This window comes from Xiphophorus maculatus, chromosome 8, assembly GCF_002775205.1.
Source record: "Xiphophorus maculatus strain JP 163 A chromosome 8, X_maculatus-5.0-male, whole genome shotgun sequence".
In the NCBI taxonomy this organism is placed as follows: Eukaryota; Metazoa; Chordata; class Actinopteri; order Cyprinodontiformes; family Poeciliidae; genus Xiphophorus; species Xiphophorus maculatus.
In genome coordinates, this window is record NC_036450.1 from 18,314,668 (window position 1) to 18,336,484 (window position 21,817).

The 21,817-nt window shown below is 38.5% G+C and overlaps 2 protein-coding genes across 2 annotated transcripts; one reads left to right on the plus strand and one right to left on the minus strand.

Moving 5' to 3' along the window:
* The first annotated feature begins 31 nt into the window (after positions 1-31).
* On the plus strand, positions 32-10,935 carry dhx29 (DExH-box helicase 29). Its single transcript, XM_014468643.2, has 28 exons — positions 32-341; positions 655-728; positions 1,107-1,220; positions 1,296-1,425; positions 1,523-1,662; positions 1,747-1,884; positions 2,000-2,126; positions 2,316-2,474; positions 2,780-2,948; positions 3,079-3,199; positions 3,945-4,334; positions 4,413-4,679; positions 4,795-4,938; positions 5,028-5,204; positions 5,710-5,850; positions 5,931-6,075; positions 6,159-6,279; positions 6,382-6,466; positions 6,570-6,658; positions 7,028-7,156; positions 7,310-7,385; positions 7,462-7,686; positions 8,034-8,170; positions 9,091-9,181; positions 9,263-9,547; positions 9,625-9,756; positions 10,053-10,149; positions 10,500-10,935. Exons 1-28 carry the CDS (start codon positions 173-175, stop codon positions 10,553-10,555), a joined length of 4,128 nt encoding a protein of 1,375 aa, XP_014324129.1. The 5' UTR covers positions 32-172; the 3' UTR covers positions 10,556-10,935.
* A 1,740-nt stretch (positions 10,936-12,675) lies between these two features.
* Positions 12,676-20,197, minus strand: pstpip2 (proline-serine-threonine phosphatase interacting protein 2). The gene is made up of 14 exons (XM_014468640.2): positions 20,072-20,197; positions 19,418-19,518; positions 17,299-17,373; positions 16,675-16,709; positions 16,470-16,576; positions 16,327-16,389; positions 15,265-15,363; positions 14,978-15,023; positions 14,762-14,841; positions 14,589-14,687; positions 13,364-13,460; positions 13,150-13,234; positions 13,003-13,037; positions 12,676-12,920 (listed from the first exon to the last, which is right to left on the minus strand). The coding sequence occupies exons 1-14, from the start codon at positions 20,102-20,104 to the stop codon at positions 12,865-12,867; spliced, it is 1,011 nt and encodes a 336-aa protein (XP_014324126.1). The 5' UTR covers positions 20,105-20,197; the 3' UTR covers positions 12,676-12,864.
* Between the last annotated feature and the right edge of the window lie 1,620 nt (positions 20,198-21,817).

A 21,817-nucleotide genomic window follows, 5' to 3' on the forward strand; every position in this document is an offset into this window, starting at 1 on the left:
TGTTTCGACAGTTCCGCTACGGAAGCCGTGTGGTGCAAAACGTAGACAAGAGAGACACACGTATTGACTCCGGCTTTCTCACTCTCTTTCTATAATATCCAGCATCTCGCTGATGTATTCAATTCCCGTGTTTACGTAAAGGAGCCACACTCAGGCAGGAGTTGTTGACCTAATGGGTGGAAAGAAGAAGAAATCAGCCGCTCAGGCTGCCCCGGCAGCAGCAGCGGCGGCCAGCTCCGGTTCTACCCCTGCAGTCGGCGGCACCGGTGCGGTGGAGGACCAGAAGAAACACGCAGCCAGCAGCAAAACGAATAAACCAGCGAAAGAGACTAAATCTAAAGGTAGTGATCTGGTAATGCAATAAAATGAATCAATCGCTGTTTGTTAAAACCTGAGAATTTGTCAGCATGACGTTGTCAATAAAGGCTGCAAGGTGGTTTATATCGAAAAAGAAGGTCCTAATCGCTGTATGTTTTTGCCATTATTTGCTAGATTGTTTGTATACAATTGCCACTGCCAGTATTCACGTGGCACCCTATAAAGGTTTCTGAACCATCAGACCTAATGCTTTAACTTTAAGTAGGATCTGTCAGAGGATGTTAAAACTTCAACACATACAATGACATGTAGTTGTTTGTTTTGTTCTTCCCTCAGCCCCAAAGACCTACAGTCTTGCCAACACAGCTCAGGTGGACACAGGTGGGGTCTCAGACAAGTCCATTCTTAAAGTAAGTGTAACATGTCTACAGAGTCTGAAAATGTATTTGAACTTCTTTATGTTTTGTGAGCCAAAAGCTTCAGTGAAACTGGTCTCTAAACAGGGTGCAGTCCAACCATTTGTCTTTGGAAATCACCTAATAAACATAAGTAATTTAATAAATACAGATGTGAACACTTTTTTGTTTGCATTTGTTACACACTTTGAAAATCCCGCCTGCTTTTCCTTCCACTTCACAAATATCTTCTACTTTGTGTTGATCATTCTTTTAAAATTCCTCTACAACACACTTATTTTTACAAAATTGCCGAAGTGTTGAAAGTACCCACTTTCCAATATGAGATGTGTAGATTTTCATAAAGGTTTGTTGTTTTTTTTTAAAAAAAAGGTTTCTATCCAAGCTGAGCTGGAGAAGAAAATCATCAAGCTGATCAATGATTTCAGACAGGAGAATGGGGACAAAGGGCCCATTTCTGGCAGACTTACAACTAAGAAGCTGTTGGTAGGAAGATAACACCATTTTCATTCATCCAGCTTTGTTGCATAAGCTAACTGCTGTATTTGTATATGCTTTAAGGACCTGTACACAGCTCTGGAGAAATTCAACTTCAAAAGAGAGCACATTGAAGAGGCGATGAAGAGCAGCGTCCTGTATGGGGGCGACCTCCACTCTGCTCTCGACTGGCTCTGTCTGAACCTTAAAGATGGTAACAGAGCACCGCCGTTCATAATAGAGCACCGACGTTCATAATAGTGTTATTAATATTGTCGCTGACTTTGTGAATTTCTCATTTGTTTTGCCAGATGAGTTGCCAGACGGTTTCAGCCAGCAGCTGCAGGAGGAGAGCCAGAAGAGTCGGCCTAAATTCCAGTCTCCACCGCAGCAGAAACCTGCTGAAAGGAACCCCAAAGCATCCAACAACAGCCACAGAGACACCAACAGGGTCTGTGTGTTGAAAGGTTTTTGTGTGCTTGCTAGATGAGTGTTTTCTGGCTCAGCATGTGAGCTTAGTTGCGTTATTTGCCAGGTCTCAGAGAAGGACGAAGCTGCAAGCATGAAGGACTGGATTTTGAGGTACGCAGAACAAAGCAGTGACGACGAAGAGGAGGAGGAAGAAGGAGATAAGAGGACACGCAATCCTGAATTGGATGAAAAATTTGACCCTGTAAGTTGAATTGAACAGTCTTTGACTGAGATGTAGGATATTTTGGGGAAGCTCTTTTCGAAAGACTGAGCAGCTTCCAGTCTTGATGCAGAGTTTCATTGTGTGTTATTGGTAGAATGACAGGTATTTGATCCTCACCGCTCAACTGTATGACGCCAAAGAAATGGCTGCTGATGCCAAGACCAAAGGAGACAAAACGGGCCAGAGGACGGCACAGGACAGGATTCGGGTCGTACAGCAAGGTGAATGTCATTTTAATTTACCAAGCATAAGTATATGAAGGTCTACGTTTCGGTTTCTCAGAAAGTATATGTGATAATCCAGCAGCCAGCGTTTCACCAAGTTACTGTGTAATCATGAAGAAAGCTAAAGTAAGCAAACATTCCAACTGTTGTGACATTTTCTTGATCCATTTATTCTTTCTTTTCTAGAAATGAAGCAGCTGGAGTCTCATCCCATGTTCAATTCTGCCATAAAAGTTGTAGATGTCCCTCAGAAGGAAAAAAAGACGCTTCCTGTGGTGGATGATAAAGATGACCTTAGCTTCAATTTGTTTGAGCAAGCAGGAAAGGACCCTCCTGCAGAAAAAGGTCAACCCTAAAGTGATGACCTTAAGTTCAAAATATCATCACTTGTAACTGCAGACATGTGTACAGATGTAGTTATGATGTACAGACATCATATCCACATGTCCTGTTACTAAGAGTTTATTGTCGTAGTTGGAGAGAGGCTATTTCGAGACACTCTTGCACTACTTTGAATTTACCTTATGACCTGATTCATTTTGTGACAACCTTCAAGCTTTGAAAATGTTTATGATTTACACACCAAACCTGGAGAAGCACCTTAACTGCGGTATGTAGCGATGACCTCATGTAATGTTGTTCTTTTGCAGTTGTGAAAAAGAACGAGCCAAAAGACATTCGTAACTTCGACTACACGGCTCGCAGCTGGACAGGAAAGTCCCCCAAACAGTTTCTCATCGACTGGGTCAGAAAAAACCTGCCCAAAAGTCCAGCGCCAGCTTTCCACAAGGTTTCTGCCGGCAGATACTGGAGATGCAAGTAAGCAAAAGTGTGCATGTCTCCATGACAAAGAGCCAGGTGGAGAAATGACTATCACTACTGATGTTTAATGGTTAGCTGAGGCTCTGTCGTTTAGACATTATCTATGTGATGTTTTCACATCTATCAGGGTCCGAGTTCAAAGAGCGGATGATGCCCTGGAAGTTTGTCCTACCATCTTGACTGAGGACAGCATGCAGGCTCAGCATCTGGCTGCCACGTTGGCACTCTACAACCTGGTTAAAGGGCAGGTAATTGGATTCTGTAGTTTCATTTTAAGCTATAGAAGAAAAGGAAAATAAAATCTTGGTAGAGAAACATATTTGCATTTTTTATGTCACCTGCTGTCCTGTTGCCTGTGTGATGATTTCCTAAAATTAGTTGCTCCAATCAGACTACTTTTGTGTTGGTTTTATTACCAACATGACACATGCTGTGCATGATGTCAAGTGTAATTTTACTTCCAGAGACATAATAATCAATTTAATTCATGGTTTTGGTTGTGTCTGGTGTTTATTTCCATTTTATTTATTGATTTTGGTTGTCGTGTTTTATTTTGGATTTTAAAAACATCTTCCAGCCTCAGTGTTAAGGTTTTGTAATGTTTTGAGCGGACGAACTTTTATTATTATGCCATCAACAAATTACATTGTTGGAATGGAAATATATATTGTTTTTTTTCAGTATTTCGATTGAAAACTTTCTACCACTATCACAGGGTTTGTCTTTGAAATAAACCTAAAGCTGAAAATAATTAACACTACAAACATAATTATGTATTTTTTCTAGCACATTATATTATCATTACAGCATTCTCCAACATGATCCCACATTGCATATTTTTTCCTCATTATGCAGCCCTATTTATTTTTTAAGGTTGACTACTAAATCTGAAAATCTGAGTCTGGAGAAATGCAGAATTTATTTCAAATGAAAAAAATGTGTAGGAAAGAGAATGTTACTTATTTTTACTCTGCTATTTTCCCCCCCATATAGTCTGTGCATCAGCTCCTACCTCCAACCTACAGAGATGTGTGGCTGGAGTGGAGAGACGGTGAACAGCAGCAGCAGGAAGCGAGCCGCACCGCTGCCAACAAACCTCGAGACCAGTTCATATCCCGGCTCCTCACCAGACTGAAGCAGCAGCAGAACCAGAGTCAAGACCAGCAGCCTGCTTATCACCAAGGCCAGGAACTCAACAGGGGAGGAGAAGACGAGCCGGAAGACTCCTGGGAGAACCTGGCCGGTCTCGATATTGAAGATAAAGGAGGCAGAGTCGAAGACAAGAGCGAGAAAAGTAAGCAGAAGGAAGGAGCAGCTTCGCTTAAATCAGCCAGAGAGCTCTTACTAAAGCTAAAAGAGTCTGCACTCGCCCACAAGCTGCAGGTAAATCCTCTCTACATCGTTCAGTTTACTCCAGGTGACATGACTCCTCACCATTTACCGAGTGTTTAACCTTTTAAGGCGGAGAGAGAGAAGCTCCCAGTCTTTCAACACAGAGGTCGTATCCTCGAGGCTCTGCAGCGCCACCGTGTGGTGGTGGTGGCCGGCGAGACGGGCAGCGGGAAGAGCACCCAGATCCCTCAGTTCCTACTGGAGGAGCTGTTGACAGGGGGAAAAGCCGCTCAGCCCTGCAACATTGTGGTGACTCAGCCGCGCAGGATATCAGCCATGAGCCTCGCCAGCAGAGTCAGCCAGGAGCTGGGCTGCGACGACGGACCAGGCTCCAAGGTTGTCTTTCATTCACGGCTTGTATTTGTTTATTTCTTCCTGTTTTGTGTGCCAGTGTAAGAGGTTCTAGTGCACTCTCACCTGCTTCAATGATGACGTTTCTGGTTGAATTCAGTCGTCGCTGTGCGGATACCAGATCAGGATGGAGAACCTGTCTGGGGACTGGACCCGCCTCTTGTATTGCACTACCGGAGTTCTCCTCAGGAAGCTCCAGCAGGACAGACACCTGAGCTCCCTGACCCATATTATTGTGGATGAGGTACTTACAAACCCTTCCTGAGCGCATAATAGATTTATGTCCTACCTTCGCTTTGTGGCATCCTTTACTCTCTCTTCATTTTCTCTTAGGTCCATGAGCGCAGTGTCCAGTCGGATTTTCTGCTCACCATCCTTAAAGATGTTGTGATGAAGAGATCTGACCTGCACCTGATCCTCATGAGCGCCACTGTGGACTGTGACAAGTTTTCCAGCTACTTCAACCGCTGCCCTGTGGTCAGCATTCCAGGCAGGACCTTCCCAGTTGAAGTAAGTTGTAATTCGGGTTTGTTATATGAAAAATCTGAGTTCAAATTTGTGAACAAATCTTGTACTGTCATTATTTCTTTATATTTTGCTTGAAAGGAGCCAAACTTTCTTGCAGTCATTTTAAAGTGATCTTGATTATTAAGTGTCGGGACTTTAGCAGCTTTCTTATTTATGTTATATTACTACTTTTTTAACTAGTAGTTTAGGATTCCTAGTTAAAGTGCTGTAGGACGTGACATTTATTGTTCATGTATGTTTTCCCACGTACGAAAAAAATACAATAAAGTGTCTTTAAGTGTCTCGTCATTTTGTTGACGGATGATAGCAAAAGGAAATGGATGAATGGATTGATCAAGAAAAGTGTCAATGAGTTCATTGCTAATAATATCCTACTGGTTAGTAGTATTGAGGAAAATACAAGACATGATATATTTTTATTTTTTAAGAGCTAAAATAACAACTGCTTGAAGGTCCAAGAAAACAAGGGTGCTGTGTTTTTTCCCAGGTGTATCATTTGGAGGATATAGTAGAGCAGACAGGATACGTCCTTGAAAAGGATTCCGAGTACAGCCAGAAGATTTTAGAAGAAGAAGAAGAGGTGTCCGTCTCCGTCACACAGAAAGGTGGCAAGACTTTGCAGCACCAGGTAATCTTGACTCTCTGGGCTTTACCTGAGAAAACCTAAACGAGCTGACTTGGTTTTAGATGAGCTTGTGTTTGTGTCAGGAGGTTATAGTGAGGGATTCGTCCTCCGGCTGGGATCTGGGTCCGGACCTTGATCATTTCAGCAGCAGGACTCGGCAGGTGCTTCAGTTCATGAACCCTAATAAGATCAACGTGGACTTGCTTGTAGATCTCCTGGACTACTTGGGTATAATACCATCATCACATCTTGAGGCGCTTTATGATTTTGTTGAAAATTCCTTCTGTGACTTTTTGGTGTTTCTCTGCCAGACAAATCTCCACAGTTTGCAGAAGTGGATGGAGCTGTGCTCGTTTTTCTCCCAGGTCTGGCTCACATTCAGCAGCTCCACGACGTTCTCTCATCGGACAAGAGGTTTCGGGAGAAAAACAGGTATTCTTATACCACTAAGCACTAATTTTTGCTTTCAAACACAAAAATTAGTGAAAGTAACTTAAAATGACCAGTTTCCTTTGTTCTGTGACCATATTTCAGGTACAAGATTGTGGCCCTCCACTCAACTCTTTCATCCAAGGATCAGGCTGCTGCCTTCACAGTGCCCCCTGCTGGTGTCAGAAAGGTATTGTTAGTTGCCACTCATATCACTCAGCTACCAGTTTATGACGCTGTAGCTTTGTGTCTTCAACTTCTTTTGTCAGATTGCTTTTTTTTTTCTTTTTTAGATTGTGCTGTCGACCAATATTGCTGAGACAGGCGTGACGATTCCAGATGTTGTTTTTGTCATCGACACAGGGAAGACTAAAGAAAATAAGTAAGAGTTCATGAATGAATGATTTACACTTTCTTGGCAATTTGGCAAATTTATATATACGTGATTTCAAACCTCGTTTCAATGTCTCTTTGTACAAAGACATTGTACATATATATATATATATATAAAAATCTTTTACAAATTGTGGTAAATTTAACTGTCCATTTTCTATGCTTGCTTAAAACATATAACTGTTTTGCTGTAAAGCAGCTGTGCAAACAACTAAAGCAAAAACTCCCATAGTCGGTGCTGTGTATTAACGTTTGTACAGCTAACAAACAAGGTTTGTCTCCCGTTTGTTTTCCACAGCCTAGTAATATCTATAAGTGAAAATCTGCTGAACTAACATATTGCTCTGGGCTTCTTCAGGTACCATGAGAGCAGCCAAATGAGTTCTTTGGTGGAAACCTTCGTCTCCAAAGCCAGCGCCCTCCAGAGGCAGGGGAGAGCAGGACGTGTCAGAAACGGCTTTTGCTTCAGACTTTACCCTAAATTCAGGTTTGGAGCATCTCGCTCATCGGCTCATTGTTTGCAGGAAAACCGCACTAAAACACTCAATCTATCAGTCTTTCATAAACAGACCTTTCGTTAGTTTTAAACATTTAAAACGTGCCTATTTTCCTTTGGTGACACACGTGCTGCTCACACCAGGTTTGATGCCTTCATGGATTACTCCATCCCAGAAATTCTGCGGGTCCCGCTGGAGGAGCTTTGTCTCCATATAATGGTAATGAAGCCACTCTTTGTCACTTAGAAATAAGAAGTCACACAAAGTCAAACAGTGTTTTTCTCCTGTGTGGTAGAAATGTCAGTATGGGTCCCCGGAGGACTTCCTGAGCCGGGCCCTGGATGCTCCTCAGCCTCAGTCCGTCAGCAACGCTGTGAACCTGCTGAGGAAGATCGGCGCATGTCAACCCAACAACCACATCCTCACGCCTTTGGGACACCACTTGGCAAGTCTGCCGGTCAACGTAAAGATCGGGAAGATGCTCATTTATGGAGCCATCCTTGGCTGCCTTGAACCCATAGTAAGTCCTGTCCAATTCTTCAGATTACTTCAAAAAAGCTTTTAAGTTACAGAGTCTTACAAAAGTATTCATAATCCTTGATCTTTTTCTCATTTTACCATATTACAACCACAAACTGCACTTTTGTTCAACTGTTTTTGCTATCGAGATAAAATTTCATTTATTAGTTAGGTGATTTGTAAAGGAAATTGATTGATCTGGATTTTATTTAGGGGTATGAGTGTAAAAAAAGTAAAACAAGAGGAACCCTCATACTTTCTGTCTCCACATAGGATTCTGTAAATATTATTTTGTATTTTTTTAATGATATTTTTCAGCAGGATTAAAAAAAAAAGTCTTTCTTTCAGGCAACCATCGCTGCAGCCATCACTGAGAAGTCTCCGTTTTCCACACCGATGAACAGAAAGGAGGAAGCTAATCTGGCCAAAGCTGCTCTGGCCACCGCCAACTCTGATCACCTGACGATATATAACGCATATATGGGGTATGGACCAGTTTAAAGACCCTAATGATTTGTTGATGTTTTTGGTTCAAATATTTTCATAAAACATCAAAAACTATCAATTAAAACAACTTTGAACCATCATAGCAAAGCCTTTAAAAGTACATATAAAGAACTCAAGAGTACTTTTGTAGGAAAGTATAAATGTAATAATTTCTATAAAGAAGTGATTAACTTTGTTCTTATTTCCACGAATTCATATATTTTTTTACAAGTTCAGGTTTGAAGTTTTTTGAGGTCAGGAAGTTTTGCATAAAGGCGTATTAGGAAATACACAGGAAAGAGTTTTTTGACGGTTTATTACTTCACTTGTTGATATATAGAACTCGTGACTACATGACAAACTGCACTCCAAGCTTACACTCTTCCTGTGAGCACCTTGGTATTTCTAGAAGGTTTCAGATCAAAATATTAAACTTTAAAATGTAAAAAGAACCTTTTAATACATTGATCACCAGTTTTTTTTTTTGCCAAATCAGAACTCCAACACATTAATGATATCAGTTTTGGTGTTACTGAAAACATATACACCCAAAAGTTACATTTCACAGTTTTTTTTTGCTTCTTGATCTATGGTTAATAAGACCAGTTGGTCTCGTTAGGACGGCAATTTGTTTATGTTGCATGGTAAGTAAAGGCATCATGGTTGCCAAACTGTGACTAGAAGAGTTAACAATTAATGTAAACAACAGCCCTGGGTTGACAACCCAATAGTGCAAATGTCAACCATTCACCATTAGTAATGTCAGAATTGTATACATTTGTTTTCTGGCATCAAGTGATTTTATTTCCTAGGTCTGTGTTTTCTGGTTGTGTTTTAGAACAAAAGTAGGTGAAAAAAAAGATGCTGGCAATCCAAAATGTGCATTTTTGTGTTTATAGAATTTGCTGTTTTCTTTTAGATGGAAACGCTCACAAACCGAGGGACTGAGAGTGGAGATGTCCTACTGTAGAAAACACTTCCTCAATCGAACAGCTCTGCTCACCATAGAGGTAGCGTTATGGTTGCTCTTCATTTGCTCTCACCAACCTCTTCACATCCCTCCCGTAACGTCCAATCCCTCCTGCATCCAGGATGTGAAGCACGAGCTTATGAAGATGATGGAGCAGGTGGGTTTCTGGTCCTCTCGCTCGAAGCAGCGGGCGGCCACGCTGTCCAAGCAGCAGATCTGCATCCTGAACGCTGCGCTGACGGCAGGGCTCTATGACAGCGTGGCGCGGGTGCTGTGCAATCCCCCCGTGGACGGGCTGGAGCGGGTGGCCTGCACCGTGGAGACGCCTCAAGGCAGGGCTCAGGTCCATCCTTCCTCTGTTAACCGTAACCTGCAGGTGCACGGCTGGCTGCTGTACCAGGAGAAGGTACTGAGGACGTGTTGTGTTTTCTGTTTGCTCCATGTCTCTCTATATAGCTTTTGCTAATGAATGTTCCCCTTTAGGTTAAATACACCAAGATCTACCTGCGAGACACCACCCTGATTTCTCCGTTCCCCATGCTACTATTTGGAGGCGACATCGACATCCAGCACAGAGAGAAGCTCATGACGTTAGACGGATGGATTCATTTCCAGGTCAGAACGTCCACTGCAGCATGTGCATCGCATTGGACCCTAGCAAGAAATTCTTGTCAAAACTTGAGTTGAATCTGTTTTATTTTTAAGATTCTGTCACAATTAAGTGGATTTTAGAAAATTAGAATTTTTTTCTTTTTGACAAAATAGCTCTTTCCTTTTTATAAAGAGAGCATTTAAAAGTTTACTAGTTTACTTTTGCTAAAGCATTTGTTAGTTGATGCATTACATGTCTGAGTTTGACCTTCTGCTCTTCTATGATCAATAGTTAGAAATTTTGTTGTTCCACTTTTAAGGCTCCGGTGCGGATTGGAGTGATCTTCAAGCATTTGAGGAAACTGATGGACTTTTTACTTGAAAGGAAGTTGGAGAACCCCAGAATGAATCTGGAAGGTAAACGTAAAATAAAATAAAAATTGAAATGAAGAGTTTCTATTATGCTTCCCTGAACCTTGATCCCCTGTAACCTAGTTACTCTGGACCTTCAAAAATCCCCTGAACTGTGTCACACTGCACATCAGCAGTTAGAGAGTTATCGTACTGCCTTGGCTACAATTTCATCACTTACTTTAAAAAAATAACTTTCAGTTATTTCTGTTTGAAATAACTGAAAAATAACTTTCAGTTATTTTTTTAATTTTTGTTTTTTTTTTAAGACAAATTGCTCCTCTGTTATATTCTGTCTCCAGCTAGAATATAAATTTAGACGGCAGATCGTACAATAAAATGTCTTCTCGTTGTAGGTGATGCAACCATCCAGGTGATTCTGGATCTGATCAAATCTGAACACGCTGCGTAACATCAGTCCACCACAGGAGCTGGAGGTCACTGAAGAGGAAACATTTTACTCACATTGAGGAGAACTGTATATAAAATGCATACAAACACACTGAAATTTAATCCCCAGATATAGTTAAGGTTATTTTCAATTATTGTTTTAATAATGTTTATTGTATCATGACTGACAACAAAACAAAATGAAATTACAATCAACTGTTCAAAAAAAAGAAAACATTTTAGATTTTAGCCATAGGAGGAATACTTATGTTTTGTGGATTTTTGTAAAAACAGTTCAAGAAATAAGTTCTTTCTTTCCAGGATATCCAGATTCGGTCCTGAGATCTATAATGTTTAGAGCTTGGCATGTTGACTATTTCTTATTAAAACCTCTGATTTATATATTAGTGTTGGTATTTGTTTTACTGTGGAGGGGTGTAGTGCCATCATTCTAAGATCTGAACTCTCTCTAAAGCTTTCAGAAACATAATGGTGGATACCGGTTGAAATTAACATCTTTCTTTATCAAGTGAAGCAGATTTTCAATAACTATACTGTGCCGAGCAAAGTGCATAAATATGCTGCACGCCATATGACAAATCAGAAATTGGTACTGTGCTGCTGAACTGCCTGGAGGAAGTGTTTTATGTGTTTGGGGTAAAAATAAATAAATCAACGAAACCAAGCATATTGGCTTGGTTATACAGGAACAGAGCAACACTTTGGAGAAAATAACAAAAGACAAAATCTGTTGTGTAGCCACAGTAAAAATTGCAGCCTAATCTAGAAAGATTTAGTTTCTTGGAAAAATAGGGGTGCAGATATTATAATGTGACACAAGAAAATGCTGGTGAACTATATTGGGATTTTATGTAACAGACTATTATTAAGTAGCACATATTTGTAAAATTAAAGGCAACTGACACTTTTGTATTTTTTGTTTGTTTTACAAATAAAGAAAAAAGTCTGGAATGCATTATATTTAGCTCCCCCACGTCAATACTTTGTGGAACCATCTGTTACCATAGAGTATTCTGAGACATATATCTTCACAACTACAAACTGGGATTTTTAAATTTTTTTGGGTGAAGTAGAGGGAGTCAGAATACATGTAAACAGCAATTGTGAAGATTCTTAACTGGGACGCACTGATGGTATGTTTTAGGGTTGTTAACCGCAGGAAGGATTAGCTAGACCTCGCTCTTTACAAGGCCTGTATGTAATCTGCCAAGTTTCAGATGTTATGCAGTTACTATTTCCATTGTCAGGTGATCTTCTTGGTTGCTCTGGACTCTTACAGGGTTAACAAGCACTGAATAGAAATTCACACCACACTTTTCAGGTAATTTTTATCAAAAATATTTTAAAACGATCATTTACCTTTGATTTAACAATTATGCATTCCATTGTGTTTTGCTCTATCATATACATACGACTTCCACACAAAACGTTGAAGTTTATGGTTGTGACATGGCAACGTGGAAAAAAAATTCAAAAGTTATGAAGTGCTCTCAAGTGTAGTAAGCATGAAGACAGATGAAGCAACAGTATTTCCCTTTTCCACTGTCTCAAACTCAACTTCATTTCACATTCATTAATAAAAATACAGATTTGTCAGCAGAACGGCAAATTCAGAGGGCATAGCTTCAGCAATTTGACTCGTTTTCATGAGATTTTAGATGAAAGGATTGATGGTGAAGATATAGATACAAGGATATATAATTTATATGTACATCATATATATAAGTCTGGATTCGAAAGAGGCCTGTTTTTCATTATCTTGAACAATTCGCAAAAATGTAACAACTTCAAGTTAATAAATAACTTAGATAGGGACTTGTTTTTGTCTTACGTTAAAAACGTGAGAATCTTGCCACTCACGAGACAGTGGCCAGTCACTTTCACATCAACAAGGAAATGAAAACTGGTAAACAAATGGCATGTTTAAATCTGGGAAAGTCTTAATGCAAAAAAAAATCAAAGCACAGTTAACATAAACATAAATATATAATCCAACCTAACTGCAGAATTCACACTGCAATTAAGTTTGCATTATTGTCTTAAGATTTCTGTCTGATGATTTTCTGTGAAGTAAAACACTGACCATGAATGCTTATTATGATCAATAAATATTAACTTCAAACCTATTCCACTTATTTTATTTCATAAAAGTACATTCAACACATGAAGAAATCTAAAGTGAAACATAGTCTGTACACATAGTTATGACACGAATTTTCCATCTGATATGACCGTGTGTTTACAGGAAGCCTAAAAAGGGGAAGGAATGGACTATAACGGGTAAGTCTGAAACTGCTGGTGATGTATGTGTTAATACTGGATCACACTGTAATCTCCGTCCTGCACCAAAGAGTGGCGCGAGTCATCTGCAATGAAAGGACAATATCATTCAGAACATATAGCAAAACCTGCAAAAAGGAGAGAACTCTTTAGTGAAAGAAAACCCACCTCTATTCTGTGTTGGATCAGGGAGTGGTCCCCTTCTGCAAATTCACAAATTAATGTTGGTACATAAATTGTGGTCAATTTTATTTGCAGCAGCAGCAAAGAACAAGTCATAAAATGAGAAAAAAGATTTTGCATTTTCTTAATTACCTCACAGCTGGTGGAGGCATCCGGGAAGGCGGTGGTCCAGTTGGAGACCTTAGTCCTGAGTAGAAGTTCTCATACACGACTGGAGCTGTTCCAGACAAGCACAGAGATTGTTCACTTACTGGTAAATAGTAATGGATAATAACTACTTCCCTCTGTTTACGGGACTGTTTAATTGTTAATGGCACGCTACTATCAGTTTGTGTTCCAGTCTCACCTGCAGGTTTGTCTCCAGTCCGTCTGAGATTTACGAAGTGTTCGATATCTTCCTGGACGTCACATTGCTCTAGTGACCTCCTCACTTCCTCGTTTAGCTTGGCACACACAGACACATAAAACACAAATGTTATACATGTTTGTACTCTGATAAATACAGTTTTCTGTTCAAGTGAGGAAAAATGATACTAGACCGACAGGCTGGACAAAAGGAGAAGTAATCATGCGTTATACAAGTTCTTATATTGATAAAACAGTTACCTATTTAATAAATGAGTAAAAATTGTCAAAGTAGTAAATTGATAGGCTGGACAAAGGGTGACATTAATCAGAGAAAGTTTGGGCTATTTCACACAGGACTGTTTCAGTGTCCAGATGATCAGACAACAGAGACATGATAAAAAAAAACACTAGTAGCGCTTCCTGTGGCAAAACAATGACAAACAATGACTCAAGGAGTCTGAATACAAATTAGATACTTTTGGAAGCATTTCCTTCCACTTTACATTTCATCTGCTACTTTTTGCTGAACTATTACAAAAGCTTCTAATAAAAACACACAGAAGATTGCGATTGCAACTTAGTAAATAGGATAAAAAAATTCCAAGTTTTATGAAGACTTTTGCAGGCCACTGTATGAGCAACACCTATTTACAGCCAAGACCAACATTTATTTTCTGATGCCTGGTGATGTCTGACCCTTAAGCCACTAAGTGCTTAGCTGTGGTCTGCAGGTAGCTGTTAAATGTCTCTGTCTGCTGTGTGGTGGGAGTGCAGCGGATTAAAATGACTGCGTCAGCACTTTTTTCACTACCTAGAACAACAGACACCAAAAATCTTCACACCTAAGGAGATCTAAATCCAAAACAATAACCTCAGAGAAAACAAAGTAGCTTATTGCCCTTTTGATAAGTCAAAAATATTGACTTTAGCACTTTGAAGTACATAATGTCCAAGTGTACATGCTAATTTTATAATAAGTCTAAAAACTCATTATGTTTACATTTTGTAATGTGAACTTGTACTTAAAATGCATTAAAAGTCTTGACGGCCTGACATGAACCCCCGCAAAAAAGCCATTTGTGCTTCGATAGGCCAGCTGATTAAGGAAGCAGCTCTATTATTGCTTGAGAAATGATAAAACGGTTCCTTGTCAGCGGTTTAAAAACTGTACATGTGACTGCAATGTTAATGTGATGTAGATCACGGCAATCCGGGAGCTGTACCTCATCGCTGGTGACACATTGCTGTGAAAGCTGGTTGAGATGAGTCCACACTGTGTTCCTCACGAAGTTAATACGCTCTATTGACTGTTTTTCAAATATCTGGGATTTAAAAAAAAGAACTGGTATTTAGCACATTGTGTGTCTAGAGCATTAATTGTTATTCTCAGCCTCACCTCGCAGGCGTTCACATGCTCCTTCAGCCAGTCATCTCTAATTTTCCCCAGAGTTATAACATTCTGTTGGTATAATCTGTCTGCCAATGAAACAGATCCATCACTATGAATATTCAGTTACATCGATTGGTTTTGTCAATCCTTTAGTGCTTAAAAGCCAAACTTTTATGTAATCCAGCCAGTTCATTGTAGCATTGCTTTTTATTTTTAACTTACCTGCTTCTTCTGCACTCAGTTTTGCCTGCTGAGCTTTTGACTGGAGCTGGAAAATAAATAACAGAAGCCTCATTATAAATTAGGAATGTCCACATGGAAAAAAAAATAGTGATATTTTCCAAAAATAACAAGTGATAGATAATGCAGTTTACCCCTAAACTAGGACTAGAGTACAGAGTAATCATTTATTCTGACAAACACCAAGTTTACTGAAGTTCAATGGTTCAGACTATCTAATGTACTTCATCTTTTTTTTAATGTCACAGTATGATAGGTTCTCTGTGTACCTTCTCCACAAGCTTGGTGTTGTTGGTGTTAGTGTTTCGGTTCATGTTCTGATCCGCTTCTTCTTTGTCACGACACTTCTGCTCATATGTTTTCTTGGACTGGGCACAAAACCCACAGCAATTAGGAACTGTCATCATTCTGAACTTTTTGTCATCAAAAAGAATCACAGCAAAACATAAAGAATACAGAAAATCACTCTGGAGTAATTAGTTCTCCTTTTTCAACTAATTCACTTCATAATTTGCACGTTTCTCATCATGAAGCCATGACTTTTTTTTTGTAAGTGGTATAATTAAATGCTCGGACTAAAAGCAACTTAATGGAGCAACTTCCTCCATCAAAGTAGAAGTAAAGAATTTAATATTTTACATACAGTTTAAACTGTTTTGATAATTCTGCTTGTCCTATTTTGCTTCCTATACTACTTCGGGTTCTTATTTTACATGATAGGTTGCCCAACAGCAGTGGAAAACAAGAGACAACAAGCAACATGTTTGTCTTCACTTTTATAAGTGTGTGTATTCCAACTTACATAAAACTATTTAAAGGTATGTGGAAGACTTAAAATGAACTTAAATTTTGTTGTTGTAGATTTTTTTTCCCCATTACAAATTGGACTTCAAGAAAAAAGTAGAAAATTTGAGAACACAGTTAAAATGTTAGGAGAAGAGTGAACATTCTCGGTTCTTGGAAAAACCGAGAACCAAGAAGCATCCACAGTATGTTTATATGCTAAAAGAGAAAACATTTCTTTTTTCAAACATGATCTAAGATATTTACAGAAGTCGCCGCAGGCCATTGCACTAGAGTCATTTCTACTTTTTTGTTCATATGGTTTTTCCATTATTCATACATCTATTGATTTACAAAACAACTAAAGTAATTTTCAAAGATAAAAAAAAACAGACAAGGACGATCACTGACTAAATATGCTCAAGCTAAAGTCGGGTTTTCTGTCATTTTCAGTGTTGCTACTGTGCTATAAAAGATTTACGTATTTTCAGAGGTTTTACACACTCAAATCGGAATATGTGCTGTAACACATTTTCATCTCAACTCACATCCATCGTCTTCTTAAACTGTGAGGACTTCTGTTTGTGAAGAGCATCCATCTGTTGTTCTATCTAAAAAAAATAAAATAAAGCTTTTACATCTAATTAACTCAGGCCACCTAAAATATCACAGCATAGACAAGAGCACCAACTTTTTTCCTTGCTTCTTTTTGCTTTTCTTTGAATTCTTCCAGTTTCTTGACCTCTTCCCTCATACTCTGCGCCAGTTGTAAGTGTGATAGACTAACATGTTCAGTCTCTTAAAGGAGAAAAAAACAACAACACGCTTTTAGTTGCATTTAGCATGGAAAGCATGAACTCAAAGAGTCATTGTAACATTGTTGTCAAGGCACTTACGTAGCTTAAACACGTCCAGGGATCTTTTCAATGTGCTTAAAATATAAAAGTAAAACAGACTATCATTCCAAATTTACATAAATGGAAAAAAATGAATTACCATATAGTTTCTTCCAATTGAAATGTCCCTATTCTTTTGTCACATGGAATCTATCTAACTTTTGAAAAAGGACTAATCAAGCGTCATAAAAGGAAACACCATCATCTTCACTCGTCCCTTTTCCTTCCTCTTAACACTTAAATTTTTACACAGGAACAAAACCAGAATAGACATTTGACTAAAATGGGAACTTGTGTTGTTGAAGAAGTAGCATGTTAGCAATAGCACTTTAAATAAGGACCGACTAAAATCTCATTAGGAAACTGAAAAGGGGCCAGTATCATCAGCTATTCCTATTTTAATGGAATAACCACATTAAATTCCCCTTGTGTATTTAAAAAGTGTGTTTGAATGAAAGTGTTGTGCTTTTGCTGAACGTATCCGTGCCTAAATCTGGAAGTAAAGGCACAAAAGGTTGTTCTGCAAGAAATATATCTATGCATTCAACAGCAAAATGCTTGTGTGCTGTATTTATAGTTGGTCAGTCGAGTAAATGACTGCATCTGGACTGGGAGGTTGCTTACTTCATCTCATTGTGTCCACAAACTTTCTTGGACAAACCAAGCAAGTCTTTGGCGTACCTCTCTTCGATCGAAGCCCTGAAAGGAACAGTTAATAAACAGTGAGTCTTTTAAGAGAGTAGATATATTGAAAAATATGGCAAAAGTTATCTTCCAATGCATTTAATAGTGATCTTACATTATTTAATGTTCCAAAGTTGTGCAGTTTTTAAATGCAAGGTAAGAGATCCATGGTTTTTACCACTTATATGCATACAAATGTTGCATGCAGGTTTAAAACTTTGGTCTCTAACCTCCTTTTCACACATAGATGCTAAAACGTTTTGCTCATTCAACCTCCCAAATTAGTTCAAACTCAGTCGGAGTGGATAGAGAACATTTTTGGAACGCAAATGCTTATGTAATAAATAATTCCTTTGTGCCTCTGCATTGCCCTGCTGCTAATGAGCTACTGCCCCAAGTCTTAGTCTCTTGCAAAACCAAACAGGTTTTCTTTCAGCTTTAAAAACCTTTATCCGTTTTTCCATCAGCTCTGACCAGCTTCCCAATCCCTGCTGAAGACACACAACCCCACACCATGATGCTGCCACCTCTGGGGGTGTTGTGACCAATTTATTCTGATGTATTATTTTATGTTGTTTTTTACACATTAGAACCACACAAATGAATCTCACTATCCATTTTTGCACTGCTTTTTGAAAATCATGTATATACTGTATATGTATATATATGTCGATCTAATAAAAATCATAGTAAAATACATTAGTTTCTGGTTCAAACATGGCAAAATGTGAAAAAGTTCATATTTTTGCAAGATGCTGCACCACAAACGTCTCCAATAAGATTCTCACTTTGCATCTCATAGGAGAACAGACTTTTTAGAGGCAGATCTGTTTTGCATATTAGCCGCTTGCTTGACTGATATGCAAAAAGGAATGAACATAAGCTTACTTGTTGCTTTGAAGCCTTACCGATGGTTATAATTCATGCTGAGATGATGCATGAAAAGTACGTACAGTTGCTTCTTTTAAGTTACATCGGACGACACAGCTGAGAAAAATTGACAAAATGTACCTACATTTGTCACATGTATCATGCAGAAACAGCTAAATCGAGCTCCGAAGACTGGCTTAAAGTTTATTGGGATACTTATAAACCAAAACTGATTACCGGTATTTCACTTTTTATGTTGGTCACACGAAGACCAAGCCCAGGCCTTTACACAGCAATCAATCAAGTGAAGAAACAGCACAGATACCAAAGCAGGAAGCAGCTACTCTAATCTGTTTTAGAACAAATACCCTTTAATGGTCCATTAGTTTTCTGACCCTGATTAGTAAACAGTGACACACAGCATGTACAGAAACTCCCAACAAGATTTAGTAAATGCGAGCATGAATTTCTGCATGGCTTAAAGGCCATGTCTGCTTTCTATTTTCCATTTTCACAGTTTTAGGTATCTTAGCTCAGTAATGTCTCTTTACAGCAACTGTCATGGTCAAAAAGTCTTACTTCTTGTATTTTGTGAAGCAGTTTTGTCCACTGTATGCTTTCCTTTTTAATTTAAGGAACTTTCAGTTGTGGTATTGTGCAATCTGCTTTTCTAGCTATTTCTATAGCTTATTACTGTCTATCATAATGACAAGAATAGTGTTCTGTTGCACTAAATCATAAAAGCTCCTCAATCATTTACATTACTTTAGCTCAGGTTAGCGGTAGAAATAACAGGTGTTAATGTGTGTGTGGTGGTGTGTGATAGAGCTAGGGTAGATGAATTATTATAGGAGGAAAGAGGAATTTAGAATGCAAACACATGACTTTGTACGACTCCCCAATAAAATACACCTAAAGATGCTTCAGGAACACACTTTACAACTTAAATAATCCAGAAATGTTATAAGGGGATCAATTTAGAATAGTTAAGTGTAGAAAATAACTTTGTGTAGTCTTGCTGTTCTAGGATGTAACACACCTTATTATATCTTTACCTTTAGTATCTTAAAAGATAAACTTTATTGCTTCCCACAGTGACACAAAAAGCTACAGTTCCTGTTGCTTTAGCTTTTGGAATTTGGACCTGAGTGGAATCAATTTCCTGAGCACGTATGAGAAACGTCCTTACCTAGCTTTCATGAAGTCCTCCACCTCTTTGCATGTTCTTTTTCCGTCATTAAGATACTGAATGATGGCATCATAGCCAGCAGTGGAAGTCAGATCTGGACACTGAAAAAAAAAAAAAAAAAAGAGTCTTATTTTCTTCATTAAAAACACCTTCTTACATGTTCTCTGAACTATTTTAACTGTAACGTGTTCTGCCTAGACTGCTGGAATTAGGGAAACCTTCAACTTCCACTTGATATATATTTATATTTTGAGCTTTGCACCTATGTTAGCGTGTGACCCAGCAAAAATAAAATATAATCTCAATTTCTACTTCTTTTGAATGGTATAACAAGATCAATAACTGCAGATTTGATTAAATTAGAGATTTTAAGAGGAAAAAAGGTCAATTATAATTGTGCAAATTTGTTATGAGATTTTCTGTTTCATGCTATTAGCTAAGGTTTAAAGTACGAATGTCCTAACTTGATTATCTAACAGGTACATGGAACATAAGAAATCAATGGAAAGGCTTATTACATATTATCAGATCAAATCTAACTAAATTATTCCTATATATGCATCAAGTTTTAAATTTAAAAAGTACATATCTGAGGCGTATAAACTTCTACATTTAGTCTCCATTAGAAAATAACGCGGAATACAAATACCTCACCCAGAAAAAATCTTTGAAGTGAAGGTTCTTCATGACTGAAACACAGCAAGCGGCAGAGAGGCAGGGTTACCTGGGCTGCAAGTGTGTATATTCCCTCTGCAACACACACTGCTTGTCGGTCAAGTGTGAACAACTCTCTTGGGTCAATGTGTCGAGCGCACAATGAAGATGACGCCGACAGATAGGTGGAGCATGGCATTTCCAAATTATGTTTGAGTATGCTGCCCTCTGCTGACTACAGATAGCAATTACAAATTAAAGTCGTTCAAAAGACATGCTCTTGCAATTAAAAGCATTTTGGTGTGTGGGTTGTGTCTGAGATCTAATGCCGAGACATATGAGAAAACGGATTGAAATATGACCGACGAGGCAACCTTAAAATAAGTAATAAAGGAAGTAAAGTCCCAGCAGCCCAGAGTGTTATTTAGTGAAAAATTGTATGTCTGTCACACATAATTCCCTATTTCTTTTAAAATGCACATACTGCATCCATCTTTTGGCAATGGAGATTTGGAGGCTTCTGATATTTTCATACCTTCCCTGTCTTTTTTCCCCCTGAATTGTCATACTGGTTTGAAATTCAAACAGGCAGTAACCCAGAGTACATGTGTGAATGTATAGAAAACATTATGTCATTCTTATGTATCTATATCTCTAAGAGAGCAGAGGTTGCATTGTCTGGTAGTGGAGATTTGGGAGCTGCCAGCATTTACCTTCCCCATCCTGCATAAATGGATAATTTGGTCTTATGCATTCATTATAACAACATAGGTAAGAAAGCAAAAATCATTGTAAAAAATCCCTTTACTGAAAATCTAACTCTAAGTACTTCACTTTGATAAGAAAACAATCACACTAAGGCAGTGTTCTCAAACTTTTTCAGGCTGAGGAAAAAGTGGGCTTGTTAAAGTGGTTTGTTAGCCCATTTAACAAACCCTCACAGACCTCCTAACCTGAAATTGCCCTGCGATAACACAACTTAATATTTAATGCAACCTGAAACAAAAATATTAGCTTTTTAACTCACTTATTGTTTTCTGTGTTCGTCCTAATTAGAAGAGTGGCACTGTTTGGTAAATATGACTGGCCACGACAAAGCCATGAACAGGTCTACTTGGACATTTTGAGTTATTTACAGGCTCTGAAAGTGTGGAGTCTAAGCTTTCCAATGATGTCAAACACATGAAAATAATAAAAGAGTTGTTCTATACTACCAAGTGTTGTGTGCATTAATAACATTTAGGGCTATTTGTGATTTAGAATCACAATTAAAGAAAACAGACTTGAGTTGCTTTAGCAGAAACAAAAAATCATTTTTTGCACCATTAAATATAAAAATAATCCACCCATTTCTGTCAATTGTATTTATTAATTTTATTTAATTAATTTAATCATTTAATTAAATAAAAAAATAGCAATAGTAGACCTGTAAGCAGAGCCTCATTCATTACCAAGCAAAGTCAAACTTTTGAGTAACCCGGTTTTAAGCCAGTTTTCCATTACTTTTAACACAATCCTTTGGCTAGCACTTTTTAGCTCACGTCATGGCAAATACAGTACAAGGTCGTTTAAATGCAGTACCTCGCGGATCACTAGGGGGCGCCCGTGGACCACAGTTTGAAAAAGACTGCACTAAGGAAACAGTCAGAACTGAAAAGAAAATTTTCTGGGATATAAAAATAACACTAGCAAAGCCATTGGGCAACAATTTAGCTATGTAAACTAAATATCTGCTTCAAGTATCCC